The sequence below is a fragment of the Hyla sarda genome, chromosome 4, assembly GCF_029499605.1.
Source record: "Hyla sarda isolate aHylSar1 chromosome 4, aHylSar1.hap1, whole genome shotgun sequence".
NCBI lineage: Eukaryota > Metazoa > Chordata > Amphibia > Anura > Hylidae > Hyla > Hyla sarda.
In genome coordinates this window covers 262,750,769-262,777,764 of record NC_079192.1, presented here as the reverse complement: position 1 = coordinate 262,777,764, position 26,996 = coordinate 262,750,769, and the positions used below count along the sequence as shown (strand labels likewise).

The 26,996-nt window shown below is 41.1% G+C and overlaps 1 protein-coding gene across 1 annotated transcript in view; it reads left to right on the top strand.

The window, feature by feature from the left end:
* ZDHHC17 (zinc finger DHHC-type palmitoyltransferase 17) overlaps window positions 1–26,996 on the top strand; it is a 59,479-nt gene that overhangs the window by 6,714 nt on the left and 25,769 nt on the right. Inside the window, exons 2-8 of the mRNA XM_056574067.1 lie at window positions 13,568–13,674; window positions 16,401–16,523; window positions 17,519–17,596; window positions 18,349–18,493; window positions 20,466–20,530; window positions 24,678–24,840; window positions 25,257–25,382. Of these exons, the coding sequence (XP_056430042.1) occupies window positions 13,568–13,674; window positions 16,401–16,523; window positions 17,519–17,596; window positions 18,349–18,493; window positions 20,466–20,530; window positions 24,678–24,840; window positions 25,257–25,382 (807 nt within the window). The remainder of the gene's footprint in view (window positions 1–13,567; window positions 13,675–16,400; window positions 16,524–17,518; window positions 17,597–18,348; window positions 18,494–20,465; window positions 20,531–24,677; window positions 24,841–25,256; window positions 25,383–26,996) is intronic.

The following is a 26,996-nucleotide window of genomic DNA, read 5'->3' as shown; positions in this document are numbered from 1 at the left end:
TTTTAAATGCCCAGACTCATCCGACCCTGCCCCAACAATCAGCACCATGGGTTCTTCTAAGCAGTTATCTAGAAATCTGAAACTGAAAATAGTTGACGCTCACAAAGCTGGAGAAGGCTATAAGAAGATAGCAAAATGTTCAATCATGCTTTGGGGTTGTATTGCAGCCAGTGGCACAGGGAAGATCTCACGAGTAGAAGGAAAAATGGATTTAATAAAATTTCAGCAAATTTTGGATGCTAACTAGATGCCATCTGTGAAAAAGCTGAAGTTAAAGAGAGGATGGCTTCTACAAATGGATAATGATCCTAAACACACCTCGAAATCCACGGGGGATTACATCAAGAGGCGTAAACTGAAGGTTTTGCAATGGCCTTCACAATCTCCTGACCTCAACATAATTGAAAATCTATGGATAGACCTTGAAAGATCAGTGCGTGACAGACAGCCCAGAAATCTCTAAGAACTGTAAGACTTTTGTAAGGAAGAATGGGCAAAGATACCTCAAACAAGAATTGAAAGAGTCTTGGGTGGCTACAAAAAGCATTTACAAGCTGTGATACTTGCCAAAGGGGGCAGTACAAGATATTAACTCTGCAGGATGCCCAAACTTTTGCAGACGCCATTTTTTTTTGTTTTCTGTTATTTTGAAAGTGTAAATGATGGAAATAAAATCTAACTTTTGTTGACATATTATAAGAATGTCTAATCTGTAATTTGATGCATTTTGGAGATTTTTCCATCTTTCCTTGGCTTCTTTATGCACATTAATACAAATTTTTACCTGGGGTGCCCAAACTTTTGATCCTCACTGTGTGTGTGTTTGTTTCTATCTATGTGTGTGTGTGTGTGTGTGTGTATATATAGATATATATAGATAATATATATAGATAGATATATATATTATATATATAATTTATTTATTATATACACATACATACACAGGGGTGTGGAAATTTTTAATAATAAACTACTTGTCCAGGGGACTAAAACGGAGAAAAATCTACTTGTCCGGACCAGTTTTCGCTTTTACACTCTTTTTTTCCCCTCCTCTCCCTATGAAAGCCATAACTAACTACTATACCTTTTCATTTTTCAATAACATATTCTCCGAATCAAATAAAATATATTTAAAATCGGTGAAGTGAAATTTAAATAGTAAAAGATAATTTAGAAAATTTGGTGGTTTTACCTTGTGGTTGAGAACATGTTATTTTGATACTTTAGGTGGCCTGATTGCAGCAATACCAGATTTCTATAGTTTCCGTCATGTTTTACTAATTTAAAAAAATTCGGAACTTTTTTTAAATATTTTTTCCCGCATACCAGGCTGTATGAGGGCTCATTTTTTACGCCATAATCAGTTTTTGTATCGGTACCATTTTGGTATTGATCTGATTTTTTTTTTTTTTTCTGGGATATTATAAAAACTGCAATTCTGTGGTTTTGAATTTTTTTTTTTTTCCATTTACGTCAATTACCGTATGTTATACATAATGTTATATTTTAATAGTTCGTACGATTAGGCATTCAGCGATACTAAATATGTTCATTTTTATATGTTTACATGTTTTTATATAGGAAAAGGGGGTGATTTGAACCTTTAACATGAAATGTGTGTCCCTTTTTAAATTTTATTTAATCAATTTTATTTTTTATTTTTTTAATACACTTTACTAGACTTTTAGGAGGAATCACTAGATTCTTTATACAGATCAGTAGAGTTCTATTGAACTCCATTCATCTGTGTGCTCTGCGATCCATTGACAGAGCCTTGCTGGACTAGGCTCTATCAATGACAGACCCACAGAGACCAGGGAAGCAGAGGTAAGCCCTCTGGCTACCTCTATAGTGGATCTCCCCCCGCAATCATGCTGCGGGGGGCGATCCACCTCACTAGCCCACCAGGGAGCATTCCACCCCACTAGCCCACCAGGGAGCATTCACATGTCTCTTTAGACGCCGCTGTTAGCTTTGACAGTGGCGATCTAAAGTGTTTATAGCTGGCCGCGGCGATCGCCACATGCTGGCTATTAGCAGCGGGCCCCAGCTACTGAAATCAGCCAGGGGCTGATAGGAATTCCACAACCCTGAGATATATAGATATATATATATATATATATATATATATATATATATATATATATATATATATATTTTATATATTATATATATGTGTGTGTGTTTGTGGATAGATAGACAGTTGCAAGTGAACCCTTTGGAATTATAAGGATTTCTGCACAAATTGGTCATAAAATGTGATCTGATCTTCATCTAAGTCACAACAATAGACAATCACAGTCTGCTTAAACTAATAACACACACAGAATTAAATATTACCATATTTTTATTGAACACACCATGTTAACATTCACAGTGCAGGTGGAAAAAGTATGTGAGCCCTTGGATTTAACCCCCTTAAGGACTCAGGGTTTTTCCGTTTTTGCACTTTTGTTTTTTCCTCCTTACCTTTTAAAAATCATAACCCTTTCAATTTTCAACCTAAAAATCCATATTATGGCTTATTTTTTGCGTCGCCAATTCTACTTTGCAGTGACATTAGTCATTTTACCCAAAAATGCACGGCGAAACGGAAAAAAAATCGTGCGACAAAATCGAAAAAAAAACGCCATTTTGTAACTTTTGGGGGCTTCCGTTTCTACGCAGTGCATATTTCGGTAAAAATTACACCTTATCATTATTCTGTAGATCCATACGGTTAAAATGATACCCTACTTATATAGGTTTGATTTTGTCGCACTTCTGGAAAAAATCGTAACTACATGCAGGAAAATGTATACGTTTAAAAATGTCATCTTCTGACCCCTATAACTTTTTTATTTTTCCACATACGGGGCGGTATGAGGACTCATTTTTTGCGCCGTGATCTGAAGTTTTTATCGGTATGATTTTTGTTTTGATCTGACTTTTTGATCACTTTTTATTCATTTTTTTTAATGGTATAAAAAGTGACCAAAATACGCTTTTTTGGACTTTGGAATTTTTTTGCGCGTACGCCATTGACCGTGCGGTTTAATTAATGATATATTTTTATAGTTCGGACATTTACGCACGCGGCGATACCACATATGTTTTATTTTTATTTTATTTTTACACTGTTTTATTTTTTTTATGGGAAAAGGGGGGTGATTCAAACTTTTATTAGGGAAGGGGTTAAATGACCTTTATTAACACTTTTTTTTTTTAACATTTTTTTTGCAGTGTTATAGGTCCCATAGGGACCTATAACACTGCACACACTGATCTCTCATCCTGATCACAGGCGTGTATTAACACGCCTGTGATCAGTGTTATCGGCGCTTGACTGCTCCTGCCTGGATCTCAGGCACGGAGCAGTCATTCGTCGATCGGACACCGAGGAGGCAGGTAAGGGCCCTCCCGGTGTCCGGTCAGCTGTTCGGGACGCCGCGATTTCACTGCGGCGGTCCCGAACAGCCCGACTGAGCAGCCGGGTCACTTTCAGTTTCACTTTAGAAGCGGCGGTCAGCTTTGACCGCCGCTTCTAAAGGGTTAATACCGCACATCGCCGCGATCGGCTGTGTGGTATTAGCCGCGGGTCCCGGCCGTTGATGAGCGCCAGGACCGACGCGATATGATGCAGGATCGCGGCACGATCCCGCTTCATATCGCGGGAGCCGGCGCAGGACGTAAATATACGTCCTGCGGGGTTAAAGGGGTACTCCGGTGGAAATGTTTTTATTTTTATTTTTTTAAATCAACTGTTGCAAAAAAAGTTACAGATTTGTAAATTACTTCTATAAAAAAAAATCTTAACTCTTCCAGTACTTATTAGCTGCTGAATACTACAGAGGAAATTCTTTTCTTTTTGGAACACAGTGCTCTGTGCTGACATCATGTCCATTTTAAAAACTGTCCAAAGCAGCATATGTTTTCTATGGGGATTTTCTCCTACTCTGGACAGTTCTTAAATTAGACAGAGGTGTCAGCAGAGAGCACTGTGGTCATGATGCCAGCACAGAGCCCTGTGTTCCACAAAGAAAATAATTTCCTCTGTAGTATTCAGCAGCTAATAAGTACTGGAAGTAATTTACAAATCTGTTGAACAGTCTGACACCAGTTGATTAAAAATAAAAAATAAAGTTTTACAACGGAGTACCCCTTTAATAACTGGTTGAACCTCCTTTGGCAGCAAGAACTTCAACCAAATGTTTCCTGTAGTTTGAGATCAGACGTGCACAACAGTTAGGAGTAATTTTTGACCATTCCTCTTTACAGAACAGTTTCAGTTCAGCAACATTCTTGGGATGTCTGGTGTGAATCGCTTTCTTGAGGAGCATCTCAATCGGGTTGAGGTCAGGACTCTGACTGGGCCAATCCAGAAGGCATATTTTCCTCTGTTTAAGCCATTCTGCTGTGTATTTACTTCTATGCTTTGAGTCGTCCTGTTGCAACACCCATCTTCTGTTGAGCTTCAGCTGGTGGCAGATGGCCTTAAGTTCTCCTGCAAAATGTCTTGATAAACTTGGGAATTCATTTTTCCTTCGATGATAGCAATCCATCCAGGCCCTGGCGCAGCAAAGCAGCCCCAAACCATGATGCCACCTACCACCATACTCCACAGTTGGGATGAGGTTTTGATGTTGATGTGCTGTGCCTCTTTTTCTCCACACATAGTGTTGTGTGTTTCTTCCAAAAAACTCAACTTTGGTTTTATCTGTCCACAGAATATTTTGTCAGTACTGCTGTGGGACATCCAGGTGCTCTTGTGCAAACTGTAAACATGCAGAAATGTTTTTTTGGACAGCAGTGGCTTCCTCTGTGGTATCCTGCCTTGAAATCCATTCTTGTTTAGTGTTTTACGTATCATAGATTCACTAACAGGGATGTTAGCATATGCCAGAGACTTTTGTAAGTCTTTAGCAGACACGCTAGGATTCTTCTTCACCTCATTGAGCAGTCTGCGCTGTGCTCTTGCAGTCATCTTTACAGGACGGCCACTCCTAGGGAGAGTAGCAGCAGTGCTGAACTTTCTCCATTAATAGACAATTTGTCTTACCGTGGACTGATGAACAGCAAAGCTTTTTGAGATACTTTTATAACCCTTTCCAGCTTTATGCAAGTCAACAATTCTTAATCGTAGGTCTTCTGAGAGCTCTTTTGTGCAAGGCATCATTTACATCAGGCAATGCTTCTTGTGAAAAGCAAACCCAGAACTGGTTGTTTTTTTTATAGGGCAGGGCAGCCGTATGCAACACCTCCAATCTCATCTCATTGAATGAGACCTCGTTGGATGACACCTCACTCCAATTAGCTCTTGGAGATGTCATTAGTCTAGGGTTCGCATACTTTTTCCAACTGCACTGTGAATGTTTACATGGTGTGTTCAATAAAAAAAATGGTAAGATTTAATTCTTTGTGTGTTATTTGTTTAAGTGGACTGTGATTGTCTATTGCTGTGATTTAGGTTAAGATCAGATCACATTACATTTTATGACCAATTTGTGCAGAAATCCATACAATTCCAAAGGATTCACATACTTTTTCTTTCAACTGTATATATAAATAGGTCTAGGCTGCCTGCGTGCACAAAAGCAGTTGTGTCCCTTATTTCCCTGCAGACTCCATTATCATGGCGTTCGGACCTCTGCACACTCCACTGTATGGTGCAGGAGTCAGCAGGATACATTGCTGCTCAGCCAATCACTGTTTTCCCGCCTCAGTCAGTGATTGGCTGTGCAGCAATGTCTTGTGCCGACCCCAGCACCAAGAGGTGAAGAGCAGCGCAGTATAAGATTGGCGGGTGCCATAACAGCAGAGGCTGCATAAGATAAGTACAGTTTTATAATTTAGCGGGCAAAATTCAATCTAAAAATGACTGGCAACCACTTTCAAGATGAGCCACAAATCTCTGCAAGGAAAATGATGGTGAATGCAGGGTTGGAGGGGGCAGGTCTGTGTGCTGCTTCCCAGTGTAGCAAGAGTAAACATGGCTTCAGAAACAGCATATGTGGGTAGTAGTCTACATTTCCCATCATGCATTGCTGACATCTACTCCATACTGTCCTCCTCCACCTGTATTTCCCTGACTACTCTAGTGCAGGATATATTGTGCTCCCTCACTGCTGAGCCTATTACATTAGTTCCTTGTTCTCAGACTGTTTCATGCTGCTGGTACAGACTGAGTGAGCCTGGGCCACTGCTGCTGGTACAGACTGGGTGAGCCTGGGCCACATCAAGTAATTATCTGGGGGCTGCTACTGGTACAGACTGGGTGAGCCTGGGCCACTGCTACTGGTACAGACTGGGTGAGCCTGGGCCACATCAAGTAATTATCTGGGGGCTGCTACTGGTACAGACTGAGTGAGCCTGGGCCACTGCTGCTGGTACAGACTGAGTGAGCCTGGGCCACTGCTGCTGGTACAGACTGGGTGAGCCTGGGCCACATCAAGTAATTATCTGGGGGCTGCTACTGGTACAGACTGGGTGAGCCTGGGCCACTGCTACTGGTACAGACTGGGTGAGCCTGGGCCGCATTAAGTAATTTTGTAAAGATGCCTGTTACCAGATGCCCCTGTGCTGTTAAAGGGCCTGAACTAACTTGTGGGCCAAGGGGGGGGAGATTGGTTTACGGTGTTTTGGGGTGTCTGAGTCTCCGAGTGCACGACCTGTTAGTCCACTGCTGGCGTGGGCCACATTAACACTAAACTTTGCTGTCAAGTAGAGGGCTGCAAAATATCCTCTCGCAGGTGTCAATTGGCATGCGGGCCGCAAGTTTGAGACCCCTGCCCTAGAGGTTCATTCTTTGATAAGATGGTGTTCATAAATGAAGTATCACATTGACATGACTTTCCAGTGCACGATCTATCAATATTTAGATACAGAACCCTGATACTGTGAACATGGAACAAATCTGCAGAACTGCAGTGTAATAAATGAGTGGTGGTCGAATGCAGGGGTCACATAGCATTTTTAGGCCATGTTCACACAATCAAAACTGTCGTGATTAGTTGCTACAGGCAACAGAGATGGCTGGTAATTCCTATTTAGTAAAATGTTATTGTCAGAGTGTTATTGCTTTAAAATTTAAGTTCAAGGTCCAAAAAAAGTAGGCACATAACCTCAAGCTCCCAGCTAGACTTGAACACCCATAACTGCGAGTAGATCTGATGTGCTTGTCTTCAAGGGTTGCTTTACTTTCGCATCATTAGTAAAATATATAGAAATATGCATGTATTTGGATAAAATGATATTCTACTTGCCTGCGTATTATAAAGTGTAATAAGCATCCGCATCCGTTCCAGCCCATCTGGGTCTGCATAACATGGCCCTATAATACTACTCTTAATGAGAATAAAAAGAATTTTAGTGTCACTAATATCCATCAAATCTAACTGACCCACATTCGTAGGGATTTCTGAGGTTAATGCTGGTATTCTGGAAGCTTAGTGCTTTTATGTTTTTTTATTTTATTTAATCATGTTTTTTGTACCAACCTTTTATTTGCGTCTTAAGTTTTACTTAAAATAACTTGAAGCTAAATAATTTTCTTCAGTGTGTGTGACATGTCTCTCCGGTATATAAAGATAGATATTGTGGAGTTAACAAAGCATATACAGCTTGATCCATTTTTTACTTTATTATGGAAAATGTGTCCCTTTTACGTATTTGAAAGGCGTCTTAATCCCTCCATATACATGAATGTTTGGCTCGGAAGAATGTTATGGTGAGAGGAGGGTTAAGCTGCTGTCAGAAAAGGTGAACGTGAGAAAAGGAGGCTGCACTCACCAGGTAACTTCATCCGTGCTTTATTCAATGGGCAACATGGGGGACACGAAAAGCGGGTGCTTCCAAATAGGCGAGCGACATATTTTTCGCGCACTCAGTGCATCATCTGGCTCGTATAGTGTACCTCGCAAAAACACAACTTTTTAAATACTACTCCAAATTGAACTCACCTGTCAGGTGATTGCGGTTCCAGCGTGTACCTCCATTCGCCGCACCAGGCTGCTCTGCTGTCGGGTGGAAATTACGTCACCAAAAGCGCCGAGCCCCTTGCGCCACATGATCCGACACGTGATCGCTCAGCCCGCCCCATGGCTGAGGGAAATCCTCATACGTAGGGCTATGCCGGCGTCACGGATGTGCTGAACACGTGATGCTCTGTGCTAGGCAAATGATGGGACGCCAACCAGTCCGGCAGCTGCCAGCGCTCGGGGGGGGGGAATGCTGAATGCCGGTCCGTGCTATAAAACCAAAGCCGCAACATAGGAGGGTGTGAATTGCAAGTAATACATGATGTCCGCTACCTGAGGAGAATATACATAGAACTTAAAAAATTTAACAATTTACATATACAAAGTAGGAGCATCAGTATTTCTGCCATGGCTTATCTACCAAAGAAAAAAAAGATTGGGCAGTTAAAATTTTACATGCTCAATTCTTTTCTCACATGGCATCATATGTCGGGGGGGAAAAAGTTGGGAGCCCCTATAAACAATACTTCATTGGCCGTTTATCTGCCTTTTTTCTAATGTACTTTGTGACCTTTAGGTTAGGCCATTTTTAATACATTGACTCTTGTTGAGCACTTCACCCTCCTCGTGTTTACATTTAATGTTTATTGCAAAAGGTTGTACATGTAGCAGTGTCTGTGCATGTATTGTATTTCCGTTTTTGTTCCATTGAATGAGACAAAGCTCGTATAAAAATAAATGTTTTCCCTTAAAACTTAGGGCTTCCGTATAGCAAAGACAGTACATCATTGTGTGTGTGCTTTATAGCAGCTACTACGAATGGGAGGTAAAAGACAGAATGGTGTCCATATACTAACAGAATCTCCAGGGAGTGCAGCCTTAGGCTATGTTCACTTTATGGAATACCAAATTTCCTCTTCGAAAATTCCACTGTGTGAATGGGTAAGAATTCCATTGATCATAATGTGGCCCTGATTTATCTATAAATGTGATAAAAACTGGAGCGAATGTGTCTACAGCAACCAATCACAGCTCAACTTTCACTTTATCAGAGCTTGTTATCTGAGCTGTGATTGGTTATGGGCCAAATCTCTCCAGTTTTTCTCACACATTTTGATACCTCAGGGCCATTAATGTTCTTTAAATTTTGGCACAATTTCCAGTGGAATTCCACTCAGAAATGTTGCTGTGCAAAAACTTATGAAGTGACAGGGGACATGTGTACAGATTTCTATGCACAGTGGAGCAAAAAAGAATTTAGTCAGCCACCAGGTTCACCCACTTAAAAAGATGAGAGGCCTGTAATTTTCATCATAGGTATACCTCAACTTTGAGAGACATAATGAGAAAAAAAATCCATAAAATCATTGTCTGATTTTTTAAGAATCAATTTGCAAATTAGGGTGGAAAATAAGTATTTGGTCACCTACAAACAAGCAAGATTTCTGGCTCTCACAGACCTGTAACTTCTTCTTAAAGAGTCTCCTCTGTCCACCACTCGTTACCTGTATTAATGGCACCTGTTTGAACTTATCAGTATAAAATACACCTGTCCACAACCTCAGTCACATTCTAGACTCCACTATGGCCAAGACCAAAGAGCTATCGACACCAGAAACAAAATTGTAGACCTGCCCCAGACTGGGAAGACTGCATCTGCGATAGGCAAGCAGCTTGGTGTGAAGAAATCAACTTTGGGAGCAATTATTAGAAAGTGGAAGACATAAAAGACCACTGATAATCTCCCTTGATCTGGGGCTCCACGCAAGAACTCACCCTGTGGTGTCAAAATGATCACAAGAACGGTGAGCAAAAATCCCAGAACCAGTACATGACCGGGCCCGTGTGAAGTTTGCTAGAGAGCATTAGGATGATCAAGAGTATTGGGAGAATGTGTAATATGGTCAGATGAAACCAAAGTAGAACTTTTTGGTAAAAACTCAACTCGTCGTCGTGTTTGGAGGAGAAAGAATGCTGAGTTGCATCCAAAGAACACCATACCTACTGTGAAGCATGGGGGGTGAAAACATCATGCTTTTGGGCTGTTTATCTGCCAAGGGACCAGGATGACTGATCCATGTAAAATAAAGAATGAATGGGGCCATGTATCATGAGATTTTGAGTAAAAACATCCTTCCATCAGCAAGGGCATTGAAGATGAAATGTGGCTGGGTCTTTCAACATGACAATGATCCCAAACACACCACCCGGGCAATGAAGGAGTAGCTTCGTAACAAGCATTTCAAGGTCCTGGAGTGGCCTAGCCAGTCTCCAGATCTCAACTCCATAGAAAACCTTTTGGAGGGAGTTGAAAGTCCTTGTTGCCCAGCGACAGCCCCAAAACATCACCTCCTAGAGGAGATCTGCATGGAGGAATGGGCCAAAATACCAGCAACAGTGTGAAAACCTTGTGAAGACTTACAGAAAACATTTGACCTCTGTCATTGCCATCAAAGAGTATATAACAAAGTATTGACATAACTTTTATTATACATAATTTTGTTATTGACCAAATACTTATTTCCGATCATAATTTGCAAATAAATTCTTTAAACATCAGACAATGGGATTTTATGGATTTTTTTTCCCTCATGTCTCTCATAGTTGATGTATACTTATGATGAAAATTAAAGGCCTCTCTCATCTTTTTAGGCGGGAGAACTTGCACAATTGGTGGCTGACTAAATACATTCATGTATATTTGTTAGGCTATGTTCACACGCTGCAGTTGAGCAGCATTTTTTAATTGTCAAAGTATAATCAGCCTTGCAAAACTGAAGCAATTATTAGAATAGACTGTATTTTCTGAGGCAGTTACCTAACAGGATGGTAATTGCTTCAGGAAATACACATACTATGCTAATATTTGTGTTATCATAGTAAGGCTGGGTTCACACTACGATTTGTATTTACGGGTCCCGTATACGGCTGGGAGGAGGGGTGGGCGGGGCTTAATTGCGGCGCCCGCACTCAGCCGTATTCGGGAACCGTAGTTAATGTATGTCTATGAGCCGACCGGAGTGAACCGCAGCCTCCGGTCGGCTGCTTTTTCGGCAGTATGCGGTTTCCCGACCGCAGGCAAAAATGTGGTCGACCAATCAGCTATCGGCCTGAAATTTTCTTCATTATATTAAATGTTTTTGCTAATGACGGGTACAATTTAAACTCCTTCACTGTAATAGAATTGTATATTGGTGCAACACTACCTACTTCTGCTGTTCTAAAACGTGAGTACGGTTGTGTTCATACACTACAGTTGAATTCCCTTTTTTGCCTAAAATATAAAACGGGCTTGTGGTCGACCACATTTTTGCCTGCGGTCGGGAAACCGCATACGGCCGAAAAAGCAGCCGACCGGAGGCTGCGGTTCACTCCGGTCGGCTCATAGACATACATTAACTACGGTTCCCGAACACGGCTGAGTGCGGGTGCCGCGATTAAGCCCCACCCACCCCTCCTCCCAGCCATATACGGGAACCGTAAATACAAACCGTAGTGTGATCCCAGCCTAAGCCTGTTTTATATTTTAGGCAAAAAAGGGAATTCAACTGTAGTGTATGAACACAACCTTACTCACGTTTTAGAACAGCAGAAGTAGGTAGTGTTGCACCAATGTACAATTCTATTACAGTGAAGGAGTTTAAATTGTACCCGTCATTAGCAAAAACATTGAATATAATGAAGAAAATAACATTATATGTATACTTATAATATACATTGGTTAAAAAAGTGTATGTTTTTGTTAGGGATCGACCGATATTGATTTTTTTTTTTAGAGCCAATACCAATAACCTGTGAACTTTCAGGCCGATAGCTGATTACTTATACCGATATTCCGTGCATTTTAATCCCCCCCCCCCCCAAATATCCTTGGTAAAATGAGGGTGTGTATGTGTGCGGGCATACCCTGATAAACTGTTTCTGGCCCCGCAGAAGCCGCTGCAGATCAATGATTTAGAGCGGGCGCTTTAAATCAATGAACTGCAGCGACTTTTGCGGGGCCAGAGACCGCCGCCACCCGCTTCTCTCCTCCTGCCTGTCCTGGGGTCCTGAGTCCAACCACTGCCGCTGCCCGATTGCCTCCCCCTTTCCCGATTTTATAATTACTTGTTCCTGGGGTCTGTGCTACTTCTGGCTCCGGCGGCGTCCTGAGCTGTCACTGTACGCCGGGCCACTGACGGTGACGTCGCGTTGAGGACGTCACTCGTCATTGTGCAGCGCACAGCAACAGCGCAGGACGCCACAGGAGCCAGAAGTAGCGTGGACCCCGGGAACAGGTAATTTATAAAATCGGGGATGGGGGAGGCAATGGGGCGGCGGCGGTCTCTGGCCAGAGGATAGGCAGGGGGTGGCAATCGGGCAGCGGCAGTGGTTGGACTCAGGACCGGAGGACAGGCAGGGGGAGAGAAGCGGGCGGCTGCAGTTTGTTGATTTAAAGCACCGGCATTATCGGCAAGTTAATTGCCAATACCGATAACTTAGAAAATCGTGAATATCGGCCAAACCGATAATCGGTCTATCACTAGTTTTTGTCCCTGCAGCTATTATAGGAAGTTAGGGTGGGCAAGAAGGGCTCTGTGCAGTGAGGCTCTGTGACACACTCCCAGCTCCTACATCAGGATGATTGACAAGCCAGGAGCCTGCACAGAGCCCTGCTTGTCCTGCCATCACTTCCTGTATTTGGACTCCTCATAGACACACAGGCAGTAGCTGCAGGGACAGCAGTTTTTTACCAAAAAGATACATTTTTTTTTTCTTTTTTACCAATGTACACTATAACTATACATATAATAGTATTATCTACATTATATAAAAAGTTTTTGCTAAAGACAGGTACTATTTAAGCATGCATGGGATAAGCATAAAGCTATCATTCATATAAGATAGGGCCAGGGACTATTGATAGTATTCAGAATATTGGGCAGACTAGATGGGCCAAATGGTTCTTATCTGCTGACATGTTCTATGTTTCATCAAAGACCCCCCCCCCCCCCCCCCCGTGGCTTTTCAGTTTAAGTAATATATCTAGGAGTGATAGTCTTATTTAAATATATATATATTTTTTTTAAACCTATCTGTAGAGCAGCCGGAACCTAGGTCTTATTCCAGAAGTGGAGTAAGTTGAGCAGAGTCTCTGCATTACGCACCATTATTAGTTTATAGAAGACTTTGTGGATCTTTGTTGGGGATACCTTTTACATGTGATTAAAAAATCTGCTGCAAATTGTCTGTCTGGTTTTCGACATGAACTTGTGGCAGAATCCATGTTACACATACAGATTTTGTTGTGGATTTGCATGGAAACAGGAACGCCACATGGATATAATTTTTGTTTTAGATGTTATCTGCTCGGCTGGGGTACTGCAAATATACACAGAAAATCCACATCATTAACAGTGCATATGGATATACTGTACCCTAATCCTTAGGTCTTCAAAGGTGAAAATGTTACCCATAGCATCCGATCACCTCTGAGCTGTCCTCTTTTTAATCTGATTTCAGTTTCCCTTATAAAGTACCTTTCCTTCTGTATTTTTGAATGGATGGCGATTTGTGTATTTGTTTGTCCTCTTCAGACAATACGTTTTCTGAACAGTTGCTGTCTCTTCCAGGAAATCAAGACTCAGGGTCACTACAATCATGGTTACAGCACGGAATCCATGGGACGTAAAAGCCACATGGACGACTATAGTACATGGGATATTGTCAAAGCCACACAGTAAGTATGTCTGCATAGTGTGCTTACGTTTCAGGGTTTTAACTATGAACATAGGTGCTGCTTACATTGACCTAATCATGGCTTCCATTTATATAGTGTCAATGACTCAGCCTGACCTATCCCAATGACTTATAATACTTCTGTCAGTGGTCTGTTTTTTAGTTGGATAGAATGGCTCATCATACAAAATTATTAGTTACCAAAGAGTGACAGAAATCAAAAGTTTTAAGAGCACTGCTATAGATGTGTTTTAGTCCTTAAATAGACAATAGGAATGAAGCTGTCAGGGTTGGTATTCTAGAGGCATTGTCTCACAGCTGCCTTACATTGCATTTTAATAGCTAAACTAACAGACCATCAGATAACGAGAATAATAATAATGGGTAATATCCCCATCTAAGAATATAACAATGCTACTTTTCCATGGCCCCTTATTTGTTTGCCTACATGTGGCCATGTCCATGGGCTAAGGTATTAAATAATGCCATCCTGTATTCTGTTGGCCTTTTTACGCATCAGCTGTAAATACAAAGCACCTGTCTGCCCGTCAGGATAGGCAGCTTTTGGTAGCATGAGAATATGCTGCTGGAAGGCCATGACTTTCTGCTACTATTGTGCAGGGATCCATATATAATGTATGAATTGGATTAGCGCTGAGGGTGTTATGTGGATAAAAGACCTCAGTACTTTGGACCGGACTACAAAACCGACTGCAACACATTTCTGGGTATGTAGGCGAACAACTATGGCACATAGCTAAAGACATTGAAACATGATAAATATAAGATTATATATTACATATAACTATCATCTGTCTATATAATAATATCTATATTAATGTTAACTCTCCAAGACTGATGACTAGTGAGATCATGGCTCGCTGTGTATGAATATATTAAATAGTGCCTGTTATCAGTTAAAAAAAACTGATATGTTATAGATTAGCCTATTTGAATTACTTTTTAATATACTTCTTAATAAAACTTTGTAACATTATGTGTTAAATTGACCCCTAAAAGTTTGGCCACCATGGGCGGTCCTTCTAGTCCTGCTTGCAGATTGTCTCCTGCAGCATCCTGGTATAGAAAAAAAGTCAGGAAATGCAGGCAGGACTTCAGCTCAGCACAGTGTATAGAGTGTACAGTAGTGCTCAGATAGCTGGGGGGGATGCGGCCTCAGCCAGTCACATCTCACACTGAATTGCCCTGGGCTCTGTGTAGCAGAGTGAGGGAGGAAGTTCTCCCCAGCAGGCATGACATCATATAAAACCCTGCTGGGGAGAACGTCCCTTCCCCGTCTGTGGAGCTCACTGAGACTGAGCAGAAAATACAGAACAATATCAAGGTAGAAAATGAAAAAATTATAAAAATGAAGGCAGGGGGTGGTTTATCATGATGGGAGAAGTGAACTGGGAAAAAATTCATCAAGATCATGACAGGTACTCTTTAAACAATTAAGACTGTATAAGTCTCATCATGATATCATTTGTAGGGGTGTTCTGCTAATAAAATATTACTAAAGATTATGATGAACCATATCACAGACTTTACTCTAAAGGATAAGTAATGGTAACCATGACTTGTCTCTTGCTTTTTACTCTTGTAACTTATTCACTAACCACATGGAGTATATTGCACTGATGGGAGCTGCTCTATAGTGATACATGATACTTGCTTGGTTAAAATTTTGGGAGGAAAGAGGGGCCTTGTTTGTACATTAACCCTCTATGTAAATAAATATTATCTTGTATTGCAGCTGTGGTTTTTTTTCTGCTGTAAGCCTTAGAGGGGTTATCAAGGAATAGAAAAACACAGCTATTTTATTTATTTTCAAAAACAGCTCCGTGTCTGTCTACAGGTTGGGTGTGGTTTTATAACTTGGCTTCATTAACTTCAATGGAACGGAGCTGCAGAACCACACCCAACCTGGAGACAGACAGGGAGCGTTTTTTCAAAGAAAGTAGCAGTTTTTTTCTATTTCTGGATAACCTCTTCAAGTCCTCCATGATCAGGATAGATGGACAGCATAACATTTTAGATTTTTTTTTTTTTTTTTTTTTTTTTGTTATAAATATTATGGGGGAAAAAAGTGTATATAGATGTGTAGATGGCAAAGGTGGGACATCCCTTAAAGTGTACCTGTCGTCAACAAAAACGTTTTATATAATGTACATAATACCATTATATGTATATTTATGATATAAATTTGGTTAAAAATTGTGTATATTTTTGGGTGAAAAAATGTTGTCCCTGCAGCTATTGTCTGTGTGTCTCTATGAGGAGTCCAAACATAGGAAGTGATGGCAGGACAAGCAGGGCTCTATGCAGGCTCCTGGCTTGTCAATTATCCTGATGTATTAGCGAGGAGCATGTCATAGAGCCACAGTGCACACTGTCCTGCTTTTTCGTGGTGCACAGAGCCCTGTTTGTCCACCTACACTTCCTGTATTTGGACTCCTCATAGAGACACACAGGCAATAGCTGCAGGGACGAAAATATACACATTTTTTAATCAATGTATATTACAGATATACATATAATGGTATTATCTACATTATATAAAAAGTTTTTGTTGATGACAGGTATACTTTAAATGCCATTTTCTTATAAACCCCATTACAATGAGTACCTTGCATTAGCAAAGATAATGCTTCATCTTGTACTTTAAATGTTATGCACTATGTGTTTCTGTCATCTAATTTCTTCCCCCTTTTATTTCCTCTTCAGGTATGGAATCTACGAGCGCTGCAGAGAGCTGGTGGAAGCAGGCTATGATGTGCGACAGCCTGACAAAGAGAATGTTACTCTGCTTCATTGGGCTGCCATTAACAATAGGATAGATCTAGTGAAGTGAGTATAACATCAGAACGGTGGCATCCTTGTCACATGAGTTTTCAGCAAGGAAAGTTGCCAGAAACAGGGGAAGACTACTGTCTGCACCCTTCACAATCAAGCAAATATATTCCTCCATTCTGTATTCAATTGTAATATTATTGGTCTATTATTAGGAAAGGCCATCTATATGAGATGGGTCTGGCACCCCAGTGATTGGCTGATTAAAGGGAACACAATCCACTGGTGAGAGCTGCTGGGATGTTTACCAGAAACTGCGCTGCATTTTGGAGTGACTGCGTGCGGTACTGTAGCTCAATCAAGTGAATGGGGCTGGACTGCAATGCTAGGCACAGCTCCTACAAAATGAGTTGTGTCTGGTAAAACAATAATAATAATAATTAATAATAATATTTATTATTATTATCTGCAGTGCATTACACCGTTTTAATCAGCCGCTTAGTTGAGGTGCTTCATACTTAAAGCAGAACTCCAGTACTAAACCATTTATCCTCTATCCACAGGATAGGGTATAAACTCCAGTACTAAACTACTTATCCTCTATCCACAGGATAGGGTATAAGTGTTTGTTCTCCTGCCCAGCGCCCACCGCTCCATACACAGAGAGGTGTTGACCCCTAGTAAACCCGCTGCCTCCATGCATCTCAGTGCGAGAGCCGGAGATACATGAGTACATGGCTTTGGCTCTCCCATAGAGATGTATGAAAATCATGTGCCGACCCCCGCTCCGTGCACAAGGAGAGCTGGAGTGTTGTGCAGAAGATCACAGGGGGTACCAGTGGTCGGACCCCCCACGATCAGGCACTTTTCTCCTATACTTTGGATAGGGGATACATTTTCCTAAACTGGAGTACCCCTTTAATGATAGGCTTCCCGTCCATATGTCCTTCTAGGATACATGGAAAGGGGTTGTCTTTATGGGGATTACTGTTAATGGGATTAGATTTTTAAAAAGCATGACATTAAGTAAACAAATATTTCTCAATTTGCAGGTTCTACATATCTAAAGGTGCTATTGTGGACCAACTGGGAGGTGATTTAAACTCCACTCCTCTGCATTGGGCTACAAGGTAAGATTACAGGTCAGGGAGGCTGCATATGCTATTGTTTTACAGGTAATGCCAAAGCTGAATGCTATATTTTCTTTTGACCTGCTCCGTCATTGGAGCAGAACGATGAATCAAATTAGCACCGCACACACAAAAATATAAGGGGGCTCAGCTTTAAATACCATTTAGATATACCGGGGTGCTACTAGGGGTGTTGGAACAAACCTGTAACACCACAGGAGAAAAAAGAACATTGCCAATAATGATAAATTATCTGTAGAAAATAACTTTATTGCACAGAAGTAATAACAAGAAATACAAGGACGAGCAATTTAAAAACACTTAAAATACCCAATCATTTTGGGCAACCCTAAGCACTGGGGGGGAGGGGGGCGTGTATGAAGAAAATCTAAAGTTTTTAGTATTTTTGGACATGTTGGACACTGATCATTCTGAAGTATTGCTACACATTTATTTTACTGATTGTTACAGTCTTAACATGAAATGTGTATATAATTAAGCTTTTATTTAATAAGCCTTAATTATTGTAAATATTTTTTTTTTATGGATTCTATATCTATGTGACGTTACATTAGCATGTGTGCTAGTAGTATATCCTGACAACATTAAATATACCAGACAGTCCTGGAGTTTTTTTGTTGGACCCTGGGCTCTCTGGCCATACAACCTATGGGCCCTGATCATGCTGACACCTGCTGTAATCGTGATATATTTTTTTAAGGACCTCCTAATACATCCTTGTTGTCTTTCAGACAGGGTCATCTCTCCATGGTTGTCCAATTGATGAAATATGGTGCCGACCCCTCACTTATAGATGGAGAAGGCTGCAGCTGTATTCACTTAGCTGCCCAGTTTGGGCATACCTCAATTGTGGCCTATCTTATAGCAAAGGGACAGGTATGTACCATTTGTTTACATATATCTTATGATACTTTATTTTTGGGAATACAATTTGGGGAGTTCCTATTAAAAAATCTGCCGTATATACTCAAGTATAAGCCGACCCGAATATAAGCCGAGGCCCCTAATTTTACCCCCAAAACCCAGGAAAAGTTATTGACTCTACTATAAGCCTAGGGTTTGAAATACATCATCCCCCCCCCCCTTGTCATCATCCAGACCCCCGTCATCATCCCCCCCCTTCATTATTATCACCGCCTGTCAATCCCTTCATCAGTGGTCTTCATCCTGCTGACCTCCAGATGTTGCAAAACTATAACTCCCAGCATGCCCAGACAGCCATCGGCTGTCCGGGCATGCTTGGAGCTGTAGTTTTGAAACATCTGGAGGTCCGCAGGTTGAAGACCACTGCGGCCTTAGTCATCATCCAGACCCCGTCATCATCCCCCCCCCTTCATCATCACCCTCTGTCAATCCCTTCATGAGTGGTCTTCAACCTGCGAACCTCCAGAGGTTTAAAAACTACAACTCCCAGCATGCCCGGACAGCCATCGGCTGCCCGGACAGGCTGGGTGTTGTAGTTTTGAAACATCTGGAGGTCTGCAGGTTGAAGACCACTACGGCCTTCGTCATCATCCAGCCCCCCCCCCCACCTTTTTGTTTTGTACTCGCCTCCCCTCGGCGGGACGTTAGGGTGAGCTGCAGGGACCGTCCGGTGGGCATGGTTAGTCATTGTTGGCGGTCCATTTTCACCGGGGGGGGCTCTTCTCCGCGCTTCGGCCCCGACCCGGAGTAGTGACGTTGCCTTGACGACGACGCACAGGGACATGCGCGTGAAGGTACCTGTGCGTCGTTGTCAAGGCAACGTCACTACTCCGGGGCCGGTGAAAATGGACAGCCCGCGACGACTAACTATCCCCACCGGACGGTCACTGCAGCTCACCCTAACGTCCCGCCTAGGGGAGGTGAGTACAAAACAAAACGGGTGGGGGGGGGCTGGATGATGACGAAGGCCGCAGTTGTGTTCAACCCGTGGACCCCCAGAGGTTTCAAAACTACAACACCCAGCATGCCCGGACAGCTGATGGCTGTCCGGGCTTGCTGGGAGTTGTAGTTTTGCAACATCTGGAGGTCTGCAGGTTGAAGACCACTGATGAAGGGATTGACAGGCAGAGTTCACTCGAGTATAAGCCGAGGGGGGGCGTTTTAAGCACGAAAAATCGTGCTGAAAAACTCTGCTTATACTCGAGTATATACGGTATATGCTAAATGGAATATTGTTGTTTGGGCAACTTAGAACACCCTGCTTATGTTTTGTATGCAGACAAAACATTCTGCTTGTGACCACATTTATACTTTGTTCTGTAAGTTAAATAAGAATAATGTATTAAAAATTCAAGTTTTAATATGAACAAAACAGATATTGGGAGTTGTACAGGCTGGAAATGGCTACAAATTCTGGACTAGAATTCCCTTTGCTGTACTGTGAGGGGGTACTGAAGACTAATATTAGCACTTTATGGACTTGGTTTGAATAGTACTTTCAAAAACATTACATTTAATGTATCAAAATGTTTTTTACCTTTTTTATCTCTCTTGTCCAAAATAATTTCTGTTACATGTATAAACCAACAGAGGGTGCACGCGTCCTTTCTAGAAAGAATGTACAAGATACAAATGCATCTCTTTAACATGACTATCATTATGTTTTAGCAATAACAAAAAGAATCTCTCTTTGGTTACATTATCCTTAACTTATCTAACAACGGATGCATCTCGCCTCTCTGCAGCCCATGGAGAGCTAAAGAAAGGCGCTATATATATATATATATATATATATATATATATATATATATATATATATATATATATATATTAGAGAATGTATTTATATTATAAATTTTACATGCAACTTCAAATACAGGATTATTTTGTATTTGCTCTGATATATTACTGCTGTTTTTTTCAGGATGTAGATATGATGGATCAGAATGGCATGACTCCATTAATGTGGGCAGCTTATAGGACACATAGGTAAATACACTCATGCTTTAGCATATATTTATAATTTAAAGGGGGGCAGTGACCTCTGTTCTCAGGATCCGTGGGGAGATCTCAGCAGTCTGACCTTATCCTGTAGATGGGAGTAACTTTTGAACTTGGGATAAACCCTAAAGCAAAGCTAATAATTTAACACAATCCATCACTTATAGGGGTATTCCAGGAAAAAACTGGCTCCAGAAAGTTAAACAGATTTGTAAATTATTTCTATTAAAAAATCTTAATCCTTCCAATAATTATCAGCTGCTGAAGTTGAGTTGTTCTTTTCTGTCTGGCAACAGTGCTCTCTGCTGACATCTCTGCTTGTCTCGGGAACTGCACAGAGTAGAAGAGGTTTGCTATGGGGATTTGCTTCTACCCTGGACAGTTCCTGAGACAGGTGTCATCAGAGAGCACTTAGAGAGAAAAGAACTGCTCAACCTCAGCAGCTCTTAAGTACTGAAAGGATTAAGATTTTTTCATAGAAGTAATTTACAAATCTCTTTAACTTTCTGCAGCCAGTTGAGATATAATTTTTTTTTTTCCTGGATAACCCCTTTAACCCCTTAAGGACCCAGCCCAAATATACCTTAAGGACCCGGCCATTTTTTGCACATCTGACCACTGTCACTTCAAGCATTAATAACTCTGTGATGCTTTTACCTTTCATTCTGATTCCGAGATTGTTTTTTCGTGACATATTCTTCTTTATGTTAGTGTTAAAATTTTGTCGGTACTTGTATCATTTCTTGGTGAAAAATTCCAAAATTTGATGAAAAAAATTGAAATTTTTTTTAACTTTGAAGCTCTCTGCTTATAAAGAAAATGGATATTCCAAATAAATGATACATTTATTCACATATGCAATATGTCTACTTTATGTTTGCATCATAAAGTTAACATGTTTTTACTTTTGGAAGACACCAGAGGGCTTCAAAGTTCAGCAGCAATTTTCCAATTTTTCACAAAATTTTCAAAATCGGAATTTTTCAGGGACCAGTTCAGTTTTGAAGTGTATTTGAAGGGCCTTCATATTAGAAATACCCCATAAATTACCCCATTATAAAAAACTGCACCCCTCGAGTTTTCAAAATGACATTCAGTAAGTGTGTTAACCCTTTAGGTGTTTCACAGGAATAGCAGCAAAGTGAAGGAGAAAATTCAAAATCTTCATTTTTTACACTCGCATGTTCTTGTAGACCCAGTTTTTGAATTTTTACAAGTGGTTATAGGAGAAAAAGCCCCCCAAAATTTGTAACCCAATTTCTCTCGAGTAAGGAAATACCTCATATGTGTATGTCAAGTGTTCGGCGGGTGCAGTAGAGGGCTCAGAAGGGAAGGAGCAACAATTGGATTTTGGAGAGTGAGTGTTTCTGAAATGTTTTTTTGGGGGGCATGTCACATTTAGGAAGCCCCCATGGTGCCAGAACAGCAGAAAACCCCCACATGGCATACCATTTTGGAAACTACACCCCTCAAGGCACGTAACAAGGGGTCCAGTTAGCCTTAACACCCCACAGGTGTTTGACAACTTTTCGTTAAAATCGGATGTGTAAATGGGGGGGAAAAAAATTTCACACTAAAGTGCAGTTTTTCCCCCAAATTTACAATTTTTACAAAGCGTAATTGGAGAAAATGCCCCCCCAAATTTGTAACCCCATCTCTTCTGAGTATGAGAATATTCCGTTAGGACGTAAAATGCTTTGCAGGCGAACTACAATGCTCAGAAGAGAAGGAGTCACATTTGGCATTTTGAAAGCAAATTTTGCTGAAATGGTTTTTTGGGGGCATGTCGCATTTAGGAAGCCCCTGTGGTGCCAGAACAGCCAAAAATACCCACGTGACATACTATTTTGGAAACTACACCCCTCAAGGAACGTAACAAGGGGTCCACTGAGCCTTAACACCCCACAAGTGTTTGACGACTTTTCGTTAAAGTTGCATGTGTAAATGAGAATTTTTTTTTTTTTTTACTAAGATGCAGTTTTTGTGGGTGGGCAGGACAGGGAAAACAAAAGTTAATCCTGCCCCCCCCCCCCCCCCCCGCCCCCAGTCTGCTATTGGTCGTCGCCTCTGACGATCAATAGCAGACCAATAGCAGAGATAGGATGGGTGGCACCCCTGCCACCTCACTCCTATGCCTACAGGGGGATCGTGGGCGTCTTAGACAACCGCGATCCCCCTTATGTTCCGGGTCACCGTAGACCCGTATGACCCGGAATCGACGCAAATCGCAAGTGTGAATTCACTTGCGATTTGCGCCGATCGACGACGGGGGGGGGGGGCATTTGCACGGGGTGCCTGCTGATTGATATCAGCAGTCACCCCGGTCCCCTCCCGGCGCGCGGCGGCGACCGAAATTACCACGGGCGTATGGATACGCCCTGAGTCCTTAAGTACCAGGACGTCAAGGCGTATCCATACGCCCTAGGTCCTTAAGTGGTTAAAGGGGTACTCCCGTGGAAACCTTCTTCCTTTTTTTTTTCTTTTTTTTTTTTTTTTTTTAAATCAACTGTTGCTAGAAAGTTAAACAGATTTGTAAATCACTTCTATTAAAAAAATCTTAATCCTTCCAGTACTTTTTAGGGGCTGTATACTAAAGAGAAATCCAAAAAAGAAATGCATTCCTGTGATGTCCTGACCACAGTGCTCTCTGCTGACCTCTGCTGTCCATTTAAGGAACTGTCCAGGACAGGAGAAAATCCCCATAGCATACATATGCTGCTCTGGACAGTTCCTAAAATGGACAGCAGAGGTCAGCAGAGAGCACTGTGGTCAGGACATCAGAGGAAATGCATTTCTTTTTTGGATTTCTCTTTAGTATACAGCCCCTAAAAAGTACTGGAAGGATGAAGATTTTTTAATAGAAGTGATTTACAAATCTGTTAAACTTTCTGGCACCAGTTGATAAAAAAAAAAAAAAAAAAGTTTTTCACGGGACTACCCCTTTATCCCCTTGAGGATACAGCCCATTGGGCCTTAAGAACACAGCCCCACCTCACCTTTTAAGAGCCATAACTCTTTTTTTATTTATCCATTCACAGAGCCATATGAGGGCTTATTTTTTTGGCGCAACAAATTGTACTTTGTAATGACACCTTTCATTTTACTCTAAAATTTATGGCACAACCAAATATGGTAAAATGATACCCATGTTAACATGCTTTACTATTACTGTACTACTTTAAAAAAAACAAAAAAAAACTGCTCTATTCTGACCCCTAGAACCCCTTGTGTTGTGATCTCTAGTTTTTATTGCTTCTTCTGTTTCATATATGGGACTTTTTGATCACTTTTTATTTTATTTGTCTGGCAGGGGCTTTTTTTTACATAAATACATATTATTATTATTTTTTTTTTTACCTTTTATGTCCCCCTTGGGGACTATCTATAGCAATCATCAGATTGCTATTACTGATCACCGCTATGCATATGCATAGCACTGATCAGTAATATCGGTGATCTACTTCTCTGGTCTGCTAGAAGGCAGACCAAGGAGATCGCTGGGGCCAGCTAGGGGGCAGGTAAGGGGAACTCTGACGGCCATTATGTCTCATTGGACCCCTGCGATTATGCAACGCGTGGTCTGATGAGTCCCCCCCTCTAATCCCTGATAATGCCACACATGAAACAAGTGCAGCTCCTGTGCTTGCTTTATGTACAGGATTTAGTGTATATCCTAGTGCGTTAAGTGCCAGTGCACTAGGACGTACATTTATGTCCACTGTCCTTCAGGGGTTAATGTATATGTATTCTTTAAAAAAAAAACTTTCATTTGAATGAATTTTTTATTATTGCAATGTACTTATTTGATTAAAATGTTGCCTCATATTTTTTCGTGTGTGGCAGCCTTTACTATTCTATTCAGAGTGAAATCCCTCAGTGGAGATGTCTGACTGGTCTCCAGCCCCACTCTCTCCTCTCCTGAACAACCTTTTAAGCTAATTTATGACCAGACTAAATTTGACCTTTCATCCAGTCATCATTTAGCTAAGATTGTTATTATAATAATAGAATAGTTTAAGACTTTACAATTGTAAACAAGAGGGTAGAATATTATAACAGATGAAAAGGTATTCTTCTATATAATTAATATATGTAGTATTTGGTATGTTCAGTAATTTTGTTTTTGCTTTTGTAGCGTGGACCCCACAAGACTTCTGCTTACGTTTAATGTGTCTGTTAATCTTGGGGACAAATACCACAAGAACACTGCATTACACTGGGCTGTTTTGGCTGGAAATACTACAGTCATTAGTTTGCTTCTTGACGCTGGTGCCAATGTTGATGCACAGAATATTAAGGTAAAATTATTAGATATATTTATAAATATGTGTATATATATATATATATATATATATATATATATATATATATATATATATAATTTTTTTTTTATATATATACCTTGCTTGGGGTGCTGTAAAGATAAAGAAACAAATAAGTTATATGCACTGCTCCAATCCAATGCAGCTGTCTTTCTGGTTGGTCTTGGTACCTGCTCTCTAGTGCCCCCTATTTGTAATTTTATTAGTGATAAAGCTTGGGCCCCTTACGAATTCAGTATCATTCTGGGTGCCCCAAAATTACAGCCTTCCTGCTTAAATTCTGTTTTTCACCTCCAGGCTTTAGAGTCATGTAACATTACTGTGTCTAAAGATAGTTTGCTTTTCTTGTATAGGTAAAATAATGTTTATATACTTTGCATGTGTTTTGACAGGGAGAATCGCCGCTTGATCTAGCAAAACAGAGGAAAAATGTCTGGATGATTAACCATTTGCAAGAAGCGAGACAAGCAAAAGGCTATGATAATCCCTCATTCCTGAAAAAGCTAAAGGCAGACAAAGTAAGAAGAGACTTTGTGTATATTGGTGATAAAACTCTTGGCTATATATTTTAATGCCAGTGGTTGTTGAAGTAGATGAAAACTTTTGGGCGTTAGAAAAACTCATTTTGTAGAAAAGTGTTATGATGGGGAAAAAACACACACCACACAATTCTGAGTCTGACCCTTCTGCTGCGATAGAAATAAAACCGGGTTTAAAAATGTCTACAACCTGCATGGTGTGTTATATTGAACACATATGATTATAGACTTGGATGGAGAATATTAGGAATAAGCTGGGTGCCTTTTAATGTGTGCAAGGCATCATGATATCTGAGGATTACCCACAGATTTTGGGTAGCACTGTACAGCCCAGTGTCAGAAAGCTGGGTTTGCATCCGGGATCTTGGTTCTTCCAACGGGACAATGATCCCAAACATACGTCAAAAAGCACAGTGAAAAGAAGAAAGGCTCTGTGACTCACCATGCTGCAGATAAACTTCTCTTTAATCTAAGAGGTACAACCACGTACACATCAAGGCAAGGGAGGGCATGGAGGACTGTGCAGTTTCGTGCCGACTTGGCACTTCTTCAAGCTGCTTGCACCAAAGTGAAAGTAGCTTGAAGAAGTGCAAAGTCGGCACAAAACCTTGCAGTCCTACCCGCACCCCCTGCCTCTCTCCATGCCCTCCCTTGCCTTGATGTGTACGTGGTTGTACCTCTTAGATTAAAGAGAAGTTTATCTGCAGCATGGCGAGTCTCCGAGTCTTTCTTCTTGTCACTTTGCATTGAATGGACTTGATATACTCACAGTACCACCTTAGATGACTAAAACAGCCCAGGATCCACACATGCAGACTGCCTGTAACATTAGCTCAACATTTTCAGTGGTGTCAAACACCGTTCACTCCTTTTAACTATAATATGTCAAAAAGCCCCCAGAAATGGATGGCAATAAAGTGCTGGAGAGTTCTGAAGTGGCAGCAATGAGTCCAGATCTAAATCCCATTGAACACCTGTGGAGAGATCTTAAAATTGCTGTTGGGAAAAGGTGCCCTTCCAATAAGAGAGACCTGGAGCAGTTTGCAAAGAAAGAGTGGTCCAACATTCCGGCTGAGAGGTGTGAGAAGCTTATTGATGGTTATAGGAAGCGACTGATTTCTGTAATTTTTTGCAAAGAGTGTGCAACCAAATATTAAGTTAAGGGTGCCAATAATTTTATCCAGCCAATTTTTGTAGTTTGGTGTGACATTCTGTCCTATTTGCTTTTTTTCCTAACTTTTTTGGTTTAGTGGGAATACACACAAAGGGAATAAACATGTGTTACTGCAATCCTTTTATGTGAGAAATACTTCCTTTTCTAGAAAAATTTCAGGGGTGCCAACATTTACGCCTATGACTGTATGTGTTTGTGTTTTGGGCACCATACCTGGGACTGATGGTCCCTTTTTTTGGTTGGCTAAATGTGCTGCTTTCAGTCTTCTTGTAGAAGTCCCTGTTGCCTTCGAACTTCCACCCGATGCTTAATGGAAGATAGTCTCCTGTTTTTCTCCGGGTCTTTCTAAACCACTGTTGTCTGAACACACATTGTTTGCATTTTTTGCAGCACTTTTGTATGTTGTAAGCATTGTCGTC